This window comes from Eleginops maclovinus, chromosome 15 (assembly GCF_036324505.1).
Source record: "Eleginops maclovinus isolate JMC-PN-2008 ecotype Puerto Natales chromosome 15, JC_Emac_rtc_rv5, whole genome shotgun sequence".
Classification (NCBI taxonomy): domain Eukaryota; kingdom Metazoa; phylum Chordata; class Actinopteri; order Perciformes; family Eleginopidae; genus Eleginops; species Eleginops maclovinus.
The window spans coordinates 30,961-42,749 of record NC_086363.1 but is presented as its reverse complement, the minus strand read 5'-3'; the positions used below and the strand labels follow the sequence as shown (position 1 = coordinate 42,749).

At 50.3% G+C, this 11,789-nt stretch overlaps 1 protein-coding gene across 2 annotated transcripts; it reads left to right on the top strand.

Annotated features, from left to right (window-relative positions):
• The first annotated feature begins 348 nt into the window (after positions 1-348).
• Positions 349-11,292, top strand: LOC134877243 (kunitz-type protease inhibitor 1-like). Of its 2 annotated transcripts, XM_063902675.1 has the most exons (10): positions 349-1,003; positions 3,533-3,693; positions 4,087-4,228; positions 4,608-4,778; positions 4,926-4,958; positions 5,224-5,349; positions 6,252-6,302; positions 6,380-6,550; positions 9,787-9,849; positions 10,691-11,292. In XM_063902675.1, exons 1-10 carry the CDS (start codon positions 622-624, stop codon positions 10,897-10,899), a joined length of 1,509 nt encoding a protein of 502 aa, XP_063758745.1. In that variant the 5' UTR covers positions 349-621; the 3' UTR covers positions 10,900-11,292. The 2 variants fall into 2 exon arrangements, with proteins under 2 accessions (XP_063758745.1, XP_063758746.1); XM_063902676.1 differs by lacking the exon at positions 9,787-9,849.
• Positions 11,293-11,789: the final 497 nt, after the last annotated feature.

The following is an 11,789-nucleotide window of genomic DNA, read 5'->3' as shown; positions in this document are numbered from 1 at the left end:
GACACACACACACACACACACACACACACACACACACACACACACACACACACACACACACACACACACACACACACACACACACACACACACACACACACACACTAGTCGGGAACAGGGCCTCTTTAAAAACCATGGGAAAGGTCCTGGTGTCACCATGATGCGTTTATCGTCTTTCATCTGCCCCCCCCCCTTTATTTATAATGACCACATTTATAGAAAATAAAGAATCATAACTTTATAAAAAACATTATTTTAATAAAACTGACAGACAGGTGAATGAAGTGGCCTGTGACGTCATTGTTATGTCAGTGGGGGCGTGTCCTGCGTCTCTTCCTGTTTGTGAGCAGGTGAGACACACCTGAGGAGCAAAGCCGCGAGCAGCAGCGCACACACACACACACACACACACACACACACACACACACACACACAGACACACACACTTTGTTATAATTTGCAGTTTAACTTTAAACACAGCAACAGGACAAACACTGCGTGCGTTTCCTCTTCTGACAGTGGGGCGCGCAAGAGGAGCAAACTGATTTACCTTTAGAGAGGGAGAGAGAGTGCGAGAGAGAGAGAGTGCGAGAGAGAGAGAGACAGAGAGACAGAGAGAGAATGCCTCCCTCCCCCTCCCCCCTCCTGTTCCTCCTTCTCCTCCACACCGCAGCAGCGGAGGACTGCCGCGCCACGTTCCGCCTCGGTCAGGAGAACTTCGTGCTGGATGCGGAGGATGCGGTAAAGGAAGGCGCGGCGCTGCTGGCCACCGCACGCGTGAGCTCCGAGGAAGCCTGCAAGAGCGCGTGCTGCGCGGACGCGCGCTGCAACCTCGTGCTGCTGGAGCCCCGCCAAGGCACTGCCGGGGCGGAAAACCGCACGTGCGACCTGTTCGACTGCGTGCACAGAAACAGCTTTGTGTGCAGGTTCGTGAACAAGGTGGGATACCTGAGCTACATCCGCGAGACTGAATTCCTGCAGCACCTGCAGGGCCCGCAGACAGGTGAGGGGGGGACAGGTGAAGTACACATCAGAAACAAAAGACAACCACGGCTGAAACGCAGAGCAGTTTGAGTAAACACTCAGTTGAGACCAAAATTAAAAGGTGTGTTTCTGACAGGTGGAGACAGAAAGGCTTTATAGTATTACCTTGTTTTACAACGGTGTGTTTTCAACAGTTACTCTAAACATATTAAATAAAAGAGACAGAGACAGAGACAGGATCAGAGACAGGATCAGAGACAGGATCAGGATCAGAGACAGAGACAGGATCAGAGACAGGATCAGAGACAGAGACAGGATCAGAGACAGGATCAGAGACAGAGACAGGATCAGAGACAGGATCAGAGACAGAGACAGGATGAGAGACAGGATCAGGATCAGAGACAGGATCAGAGACAGGATCAGAGACAGAGACAGGATCAGAGACAGGATCAGAGACAGGATCAGAGACAGGATCAGGATCAGAGACAGAGACAGGATCAGAGACAGAGACAGGATCAGGATCACAGACAGAGACAGGATCAGAGACAGGATCAGGATCACAGACAGAGACAGGATCAGAGACAGGATCAGGATCAGAGACAGGATCAGGATCACAGACAGAGACAGGATCAGAGACAGAGACAGAGACAGGATCAGAGACAGGATCAGGATCAGGATCAGAGACAGAGACAGGATCAGGATCAGAGACAGGATCAGAGACAGAGACAGATCAGAGACAGGATCAGAGACAGGATCAAGATCAGGATCACAGACAGAGACAGGATCAGAGAAAGAGACAGGATCAGGATCAGAGACAGAGACAGGATCAGAGACAGGATCAGAGACAGGATTAGGATCAGAGACAGGATCAGAGACAGAGACAGGATCAGAGACAGGATCAGGATCAGAGACAGGATCAGAGACAGAGACAGGATCAGAGACAGAGACAGGATCAGAGACAGAGACAGGATCAGGATCAGAGACAGAGACAGGATCAGAGACAGAGACAGGATCAGAGACAGGATCAGAGACAGGATCAGAGACAGGATCAGGATCAGAGACAGGATCAGGATCAGAGACAGGATCAGAGACAGAGACAGGATCAGGATCAGAGACAGAGACAGGATCAGAGACAGAGACAGGATCAGGATCACAGACAGAGACAGGATCAGAGACAGGATCAGGATCACAGACAGAGACAGGATCAGAGACAGGATCAGGATCAGAGACAGGATCAGGATCACAGACAGAGACAGGATCAGAGACAGAGACAGAGACAGAGACAGGATCAGAGACAGGATCAGGATCAGGATCAGAGACAGAGACAGGATCAGGATCAGAGACAGGATCAGAGACAGAGACAGGATCAGACAGGATCAGAGACAGGATCAGAGACAGGATCAAGATCAGGATCACAGACAGAGACAGGATCAGAGAAAGAGACAGGATCAGGATCAGAGACAGAGACAGGATCAGAGACAGGATCAGAGACAGGATTAGGATCAGAGACAGGATCAGAGACAGAGACAGGATCAGAGACAGGATCAGGATCACAGACAGAGACAGGATCAGAGACAGAGACAGGATCAGAGACAGAGACAGGATCAGAGACAGAGACAGGATCAGAGACAGAGACAGGATCAGGATCAGAGACAGGATCAGAGACAGAGACAGGATCAGAGACAGAGACAGGATCAGAGACAGAGACAGAGAAAGAGACAGAGACAGGATCAGAGACAGAGACTGGATCAGGATCAGACAGAGACTGGATCAGAGACTGGATCAGGATCAGGATCAGAGACAGAGACTGGATCCGGATCAGAGACAGAGACTGGATCAGGATCAGACAGAGACTGGATCAGAGACTGGATCAGGATCAGACAGAGACTGGATCAGAGACAGAGACTGGATCAGGATCATAGACACAGACAGGATCAGAGACAGAAAAAGAGACAGAGACAGGATCAGGATCAGAGACAGAGACAGGATCAGAGAAAGAGGCAGAGACAGGATCAGAGACAGGATCAGAGACAGAGAAAGAGACCGAGACAGAGACAGGATCAGAGACAGGATCAGAGACAGGATCAGAGACAGGGACAGAGACAGAGACAGGATCAGAGACAGAGAAAGAGACAGGATCAGAGACAGGATCAGAGACAGAGACAGAGACAGGATCAGAGACAGAGACAGGATCAGAGACAGGGTCAGAGACAGGATCAGAGACAGAGACAGGATCAGAGACAGGATCAGAGACTGGATCAGGATCAGACAGAGACTGGATCAGAGACAGAGACTGGATCAGGATCAGAGACAGAGACTGGATCAGGATCAGAGACAGAGACTGGATCAGGATCAGAGACAGAGATGGAGACAGGATCAGGATCAAAGACAGAGATGGAGACAGGATCAGGATCACTGCCCCTCCACACTCATCATGTGTTGCTGGAGAGTCTGGGACTTCAGATTGCCATATCCACGCTGCAGGTGCTGAGCACGTGACGATGATGAAGCCTTTGAATTTATTGCTTCCTCTCACCTGACATCACAGGTGAGCGGGCTCCGCCCATTGCCATCGCGGACCGTGATGTCATCGTTCAGCCCGCAGCGAAGTTGACGCTGAACGGCATCCAGAGCCTGGCCCTCGATGACGCCCACATCACCAAGTACAGCTGGACCCTGCAGGGCAGGGCAACCGGCGTCCACATGCAGGTAAGCACACCGGGGGCGGGGCTTAACACAGGTGACCAATGGGAGACCAGCTGGAGAGCAACAGGTGCTCTGACTCTTATCATCCCTGGGGTGTGCCACAATGTCATACAGAAACAGCGTGCAGGTAACATGATGTCATAGTTCCCCTACAGGTGAGTGTGCAGGTAACATGATGTCATAGTTCCCATACAGGTGAGTGTGCAGGTAGATCCGGCACACTTCTCAGACAGCGCTCAGTCTGAAAAGATATCTCAACGTATTTGTTGTCAAAGAACGAGTTGTTCCAGGTCCGCCTGAATAAAGTCGTATGAGATATTCTGAATGGGGTTCAGCAGGAGGCGGGTCTTGTGACTGTGCTACCAGATGCTTTAAATAAAGTTATCTTGAATGCAGGAGACGGAGTTACCTGACCAGGTGCGACTCTCCATCCTGCAGCCGGGCTCCTACAGCTTCTTGCTCACTGTCACCGACTCCAACGACCGATCCGACAGCGCAGAAGTCCGGGTCCTGGTCCTCAGCCCGGAGCTGACCAGCCGTGAGTGCTCATGGGAAATGTAGTCTCTTCTTTTTGGTTACATTTTAAACAGTCTTTGAAAAGCAGAATCAGTTTCACCCTCAGTCAATCAGTAGCTCCACCCAGACCGGTTAGACTGGATCCATACACACACACACTCGTATATGCATATGTATAATGTGCCAGTAGTATAATGTCCCCCCCCCTGTGTACCAGTAGTATAATGTCCCCACCCCCTGTGTACCAGTAGTATAATGTCCCCCCCCCGTGTACCAGTAGTATAATGTCCCCCCCCCCTGTGTACCAGTAGTATAATGTCCCCCCCCCCCTGTGTACCAGTAGTATAATGTCCCCCTCCCTGTGTACCAGTAGTATAATGTGCCTCCCACCCCCCCCCCAGTGTACTGCCTGGCCCCCCTGAAGGTGGGGCCGTGTCGCGCAGCCTTCCCTCGCTGGCGCTACGACGCTCCGTCCGGCCGCTGTCAGCCGTTTGTGTTCGGTGGCTGCAAACCAAACAACAACAACTTCCTGTCTGAGGAGGAGTGTGTGTCTGCCTGCAGCGGAGTCACCGGTACACACTCACACACACAGACACACTCACACACACTCAGAGCACACACACACACACACACACACACACACTCACAGAGCACACACACACACACACACACTCACAGAGCACACACACACACTGATGATGAGTGTTTGTCGTCCGCAGCGTCGTCGGAGAGGAGTTCCCTGCCTGCTGCCGGTATGTGCCCACAATGCACCTGTACTGTGCAACATGTTCAGGGTACGCGGGTTGAAACTGTGTGTGTGTGTGTGTGTGTGTGTGTGTGTGTGTGTGTGTGTGTGTGTGTGTGTGTGTGTGTGTGTGTGTGTGTGTGTGTGTGTGTGTGTGTGTGTGTGTGTGTGTGTGTGTGTGTGTGTGTGTGTGTGTGTGTGTGTGTGTGTGTGTGTGTGTGTGTGTGTGTGTGTGTGTGTGTGTGTGTGTGTGCTCGCACAAACGCACGCAGAGTGCGGGGGGGCAGAGTGTGTTCCCGGTCAGCTGTCCTGCGGTAGTTGCTGTCTGCATCGCAGTCTGGAGTGTGACGGGGTGCAGCAATGCAGAAAGGGGGAGGACGAGGAGCCCTGCAGCAAACGTAACACACACACACACACACACACACTCCAAATAAATAAATGTCCTCACTGTGACTGATGGTCCTCAAAAAGATACAAGAGCAAATACAAACTTTCTCTCGCCTCCTCTCTTCCTCTTGCTCCTCTCTTCCTCTTGCTCCTCTCTTCCTCTTGCTCCTCTCTTCGTCTTGCTCCTCTCTTCCTCTTGCTCCTCTCTTCCTCTTGCTCCTCTCTTCGTCTTGCTCCTCTCTTCCCCTTGCTCCTCTCTTCCTCTTGCTCCTCTCTTCGTCTTGCTCCTATCTTCCTCTTGCTCCTCTCTTCCTCTTGCTCCTCTCTTCGTCTTGCTCCTCTCTTCCTCTTGCTCCTCTCTTCCTCTTGCTCCTCTCTTCCTCTTGCTCCTCTCTTCGTCTTTCTCCTCTCTTCCCCTTGCTCCTCTCTTCCTCTTGCTCCTCTCTTCGTCTTGCTCCTATCTTCCTCTTGCTCCTCTCTTCCTCTTGCTCCTCTCTTCGTCTTGCTCCTCTCTTCCTCTTGCTCCTCTCTTCCTCTTGCTCCTCTCTTCGTCTTTCTCCTCTCTTCCTCTTGCTCCTCTCTTCCTCTTGCTCCTCTCTTCGTCTTGCTCCTCTCTTCCTCTTGCTCCTCTCTTCGTCTTGCTCCTCTCTTCCTCTTGCTCCTCTCTTCCTCTTGCTCCTTTCTTCGTCTTTCTCCTCTCTTCCCCTTGCTCCTCTCTTCCCCTTGCTCCTCTCTTCGTCTTGCTCCTCTCTTCCTCTTGCTCCTCTCTTCCTCTTGCTCCTCTCTTCGTCTTGCTCCTCTCTTCCTCTTGCTCCTCTCTTCGTCTTGCTCCTCTCTTCCTCTTGCTCCTCTCTTCCTCTTGCTCCTCTCTTCGTCTTTCTCCTCTCTTCGTCTTGCTCCTCCTCTTCCTCAGTGAACGAGACCTTCAGCCGTCTGCTGGACATCGAGGTGAACCAGAGGAAAGGTGAACTCTTACACCTGACACTCACTAGCACCTGCAGCTAACATGCCAACCGCTAACATGAAATACAACCCCCCCAGCTCGCTGTGCGGAGCCCCCCCTCCCTGGGCTGTGCCGGGCCAGTTTCACCCGCTGGTACTACGACCCGCTGAACAGGAAGTGCTTCCGCTTCACGTACGGCGGCTGCAAGGGCAGCGCCAACAACTTCGAGGAGGAGGAGAATTGCAGCACCACCTGCAGGGGGGTCACAGGTACTGCATACTGATACTGCAGGGGGGTCACAGGTACTGCATACTGATACTGCAGGGGGGTCACAGGTACTGCATACTGATACTGCAGTGGGGTCACAGTTACTGCTTACTGATACTGCAGGGGGGTCACAGGTACTGCATACTGATACTGCAGGGGGGTCACAGTTACTGCTTACTGATACTGCAGGGGGGTCACAGGTACTGCATACTGATACTGCAGGGGGGTCACAGGTACTGCATACTGATACTGCAGGGGGGTCACAGTTACTGCTTACTGATACTGCAGGGGGGTCACAGTTAGGAAAAGAGAGCAGAGCGAGACGAGGAGAGACGAAGAGAGACGAAGCGAGACGAAGCGAGACAAAGAGAGACGAAGCGAGACGAGGAGAGACGAAGCGAGACGAGGAGAGACGAAGAGAGACGAAGCGAGACGAGGAAAGACAAAGAGAGACGAAGCGAGACGAGGAAAGACAAAGAGAGACAAAGGGAGACGAAGCGACACGAGGAGAGACGAACCGAGACGAGGAGAGACGAAGCGAGACGAGGAGAGACGAAGCGAGACGAAGCGAGACGAAGCGAGAGGAGGAGAGACGAAGCGAGACGAGGAGAGACGAAGCGAGACGAGGAGAGACGAGGAGAGACGAGGAGAGACGAAGCGAGACGAGGAGAGACGAAGCGAGACGAGGAGAGACGAAGCGAGACGAAGAGAGACGAAGAGAGACGAAGAGAGACGAAGCAGGACGAAGCGAGATGAGGAGAGATGAGGAGAGACGAAGCGAGACGAGGAGAGACGAGGAGAGACGAAGAGAGACGAAGCAGGACGAAGCGAGACGAGGAGAGACGAAGATAGACGAAGCAGGACGAAGCGAGACGAGGAGAGACGAAGCAAGACGAGGAGAGACGAAGCGAGACGAGGAGAGACGAAGCAAGACGAGGAGAGACGAAGCGAGACGAGGAGAGACTAGGAGAGACGAAGCGAGACGAGGAGAGACGAAGCGAGACGAGGAGAGACGAAGCGAGACGAGGAGAGACGAGGAGAGACGAAGCGAGACGAGGAGAGACGAAGCGAGACGAGGAGAGACGAGGAGAGACGAAGCGAGACGAGGAGAGACGAGGAGAGACGAAGCGAGACGAGGAGAGACGAAGCGAGACGAGGAGAGACGAAGCGAGACGAGGAGAGACGAAGCGAGACGAAGCGAGACGAGGAGAGACGAAGCGAGACGAAGCGAGACGAGGAGAGACGAAGCGAGACGAGGAGAGACGAAGCGAGACGAGGAGAGACGAAGCGAGACGAGGAGAGACGAAGCGAGACGAGGAGAGACGAAGCGAGACGAGGAGAGACGAAGCGAGACGAGGAGAGACGAGGAGAGACGAAGAGTAGCGTCGAGCAATCGATGGCGTTGGGCAGACAGCATTCGCTGTACTGTTTGCTTTGAGACTTCTTTTGCACCGCTCCATCCCTGCCTGTGTTGAGGGCTGGGGTGCTTCCTCATTTGTTGCCACTACATAACGATCCATCTTGTAATGTTTTGGCGCGATGATAAAAGGCTGCTCTGCACAGTCCTTATGAGGCTATATTCAATGTAATATTTCTAAATCTGAGCAATATATCCGCTTTATTAGCTTATCAACTCCATTGTACAAGTGATTAAATAAAGTTTATTTGAAGTGAAGTTTACTAAGTGAGGAAAAAAATGTGGAACATAGGCCTAAAACAAGATTCTACGGCACACCTGGACAGCGCTTTACAGTACCCTGCAGCACTCTACAGTACTCTACAGTACCCTACAGCGCTCTACAGTACCCTGCAGCACTCTACAGTACTCTACAGTACCCTACAGCGCTTTACAGTACCCTGCAGCACTCTACAGTACTCTACAGTACCCTACAGCGCTCTACAGTACCCTGCAGCACTCTACAGTACCCTGCAGCACTCTACAGTACCCTGCAGCACTCTACAGTACTCTACTCTACCCTACAGCGCTCTACAGTACTCTACAGTACCCTACAGCACTCTACAGTACTCTACCCTGCAGCACTCTACAGTACCCTGCAGTACCCTGCAGCACTCTACAGTACTCTACCCTGCAGCACTCTACAGTACCCTGCAGTACCCTACAGCACTCTACAGTACTCTACCCTGCAGCACTCTACAGTACCCTGCAGTACCCTACAGCACTCTACAGTACTCTACCCTGCAGCACTCTACAGTACCCTACAGTACCCTGCAGCACTCTACAGTACTCTACCCTGCAGTACTCTACAGTACCCTGCAGCACTCTACAGTACCCTGCAGCACTCTACAGTACCCTGCAGTTCTCTACAGTACTCTGTGTCACGGTTGACAGAACTTTGAGTAATGAGTGAATAACCCTATGGATGCACCTGCTATCTGTTCATAACACTTGTATATAGCTTCATGATATCTCAATCAAACTTTGACATTATCATAGTGACATCCCCTGAATATACTTCCAGCTTTCAAATGGATTTGGTCAGACAAATTTTTAAAAAAGCATCTTGAAACGGCCAAATATAGCCCCAAGACTCCAAAGGGTTAATGAGCATCTGCTGTGGGGAACTACAGATCCTCTAAAGCTACTGAGAGCCTCTCCTCTGCACCGTGCTCTCTGATGGTGCTGTTTCTGCTTTATGAACCAGGACAGCAGAGAGACAGATACTCTGCATTACAGAACTAGTGATGCCTTAACCTATCACAGTTCAACATGTTGTAAAGCGCTTCAGAAACCCCACACAGCTCAGAGACTCTGAGACTCTATTGGATCCTTTCAGTAAAAGTACCGTTCATATTTCTCCTTTTGATGAATCCAGAGCTGAACGTTCAGAACCAAGCTCTTTGGAAAGTTACGGTATAAGTTTTGAACTGCTTCATCAGCACCGTAACTTTCATCAAACGCATTTCTCACGATCAGCTGTTTCCGTGAGCGGCTGAATGCTGTGTAAATGTTGCTGCCGCAAGGCATTGTGGGACAGCATGCTCTCCTCTCCTCTCCTAAAGGAAGGTCCAGTGTTTCCTAAAGGAGGTTATAAAGGAAGCTTCAGAGCTCCTTTCCTATCATCTAGAGAACCTTCCTAAACTAAACTGACTATTCGACCGCAACCCCTGTCTTTGACTGTTACTTCCTGTTTGCACTCTGTTACTTCCTGTCTTTGACTGCTACTTCCTGTTTGGACTCTGTTACTTCCTGTCTTTGACTGCTACTTCCTCTCTGCAGAGCGTGACGTATTCATCAGAGGGACGTTTGACCGCTTCCGGGCGGAGGAGGAAAGTGACTCAGGTGAAACTACAAACATGGCGGACACATTGTGTTTTGTTTCTCTGTCAGTGGCTGTGTCCGAAATCACTCCCTACTCACTTTATAGTGTGTACGACATGTTGTAGTGGTGTCCGAATGTTGAGTGAGTATTGATATTCACTATATAGTGCACTCACTGTTTCCCAAAATGCACCGTGAAATGTAGTGGGCAACCGATGGTCACTACCAAGCAATATATCCCATCATGCATTGCAGTCGCGAAGCACGAATCATGGCGGAGTGAGAGGAGCAGCGTCCGCACGTGACAGTTTTTTTAAAGCTATGGCGCGAAATTAATCATCTGTCGCGCGTGTTGGGGTTGGATTTACGGAGGAGACACATTACAAACAGATTCAAGTACAAGTAAGAGAATAGAAAACAAGCAAAGGAACGGAATAAAACGCAGGCCTACAGTGCGGCGCGAGGAACTGATCAAACATCTGTATTAAATATAACTTAAAGTCAGCGGGAAAAGGACAGCATTCAGTCTTGAGTACAAACTGAAAGTTGCAGCAGATACTTTCTGTGTATTGGTCTGAGGAAAATATGCTCGGTATAATACGAATTCATTACAAGAAATAATTAATTTATCATCCATCTTGAAAAACCTGCATTTAATTGGTTTTCATTGTGCCACAGTCATGACGTCGTTAACTGCGCGGAGAAGTAGTGTCCGAAACGGCTTTTCAGTTAACCCATGAGTCCACCATAGGGAACTATATAGTGGACTGTAGAGTCCACCATACAGTGAGTAGGGAGTAGTGAATGAGTGAGTGATTTCGGACAGTGTGTCAGCTGACAGGAAGTGACCTCTCTTCTTCAGGAAACATTGCGCTGGCCGTCTGCCTGTCGGTGGCCATCTTGGCTCTGTTGGCGATCCTGACCTACTGTTTCCTGAAGTCCAGGAAGGAGCGCTCCCACAGGCCGGCTGCCGCAGGCCCCGCCCACATGGCGCTGTCGGAACAGGACACGTTCGTCTACAACAGCACCACCAAACCCATAGTACGTCACCTTAACAACCAGCCTGTGTGATGTCCCCGCCGCTGTCAGCGAGGCGACCAGCCCTCTGGGGCTGCCCCAGTGTTTGTGGACGAGCGTGAAGTTTCTCAGTCATCATTTCACTGCCCGGCTCAGCAGCCCCTGTTTCTATCTCTGTGCGTTTCTGAGATGAAGCCAGCGACTCCTGCTGCTCTCTTGTGTGTTTTTACTGTGCGTGGGTTTCTGCTACTTTCGATATCAAATAATATATATATATAATATATTTCTCAGGGGGTGTGTTTGGCTCTCAGGTGTCTTTTATTCCAATTCTATCAAATGTGTTGGGTTTACATCCATATGTGTTGGATGTAAATATGAAGTTGCTCCTGATGTTAGTATCTGTTTAATGATTTTAATCTGTGCTAATAAAGGCATGTGGGAACAACAGGAAGCCTCCTCCTTTGTTTTACGTAAATTAAATGATAATATGAAAAGATATATTATAATAATTTGGGCTTTTTCTCAGATCTTTTCCCTCAGAATTTACTTTTTTTTGGTCAATATTCACTTTTTTCTCATAATTGTTGTCCCCCCAATATAGCGTGTGTGTATATATGTATGTATCTTTGGTATCTGCTCTGGAACTGGAGTAAAGTGAGGGTACAACCCGCAGCCCACCGTCTGCTTCTGTCTCTGGCGGTGGGACTTTTGATTTTCTTCTCAGATTTGACTTTTCTCTCAGTACTTTTTTAATATCATATTATTTTATATCCTATTTAAATATTACGTTATGATCAGGGACGGTTTTTTGGCATAGGCGTGATAGGCGGTCGCCTAGGGCGCCTGATCTGGGGGGGCAGTATCACACATTTTGCTGGACGATAAATTGTCGTTTTGGGAACATTTTTCAACTCATATCCCATAATGGCATAATAATGCAAGTA

Bases quoted from the DNA above. Each gene is read 5' to 3' on its own strand.
- LOC134877243 (XM_063902675.1), top strand. From the start codon at position 622: ATGCCTCCCTCCCCCTCCCCCCTCCTGTTCCTCCTTCTCCTCCACACC. The intron at 3,694-4,086 runs GTAAGCACACCG...TCTTGAATGCAG, and splicing joins CAACCGGCGTCCACATGCAG to GAGACGGAGTTACCTGACCA. The intron at 5,350-6,251 runs GTAACACACACA...CCTCTTCCTCAG, and splicing joins CGAGGAGCCCTGCAGCAAAC to TGAACGAGACCTTCAGCCGT.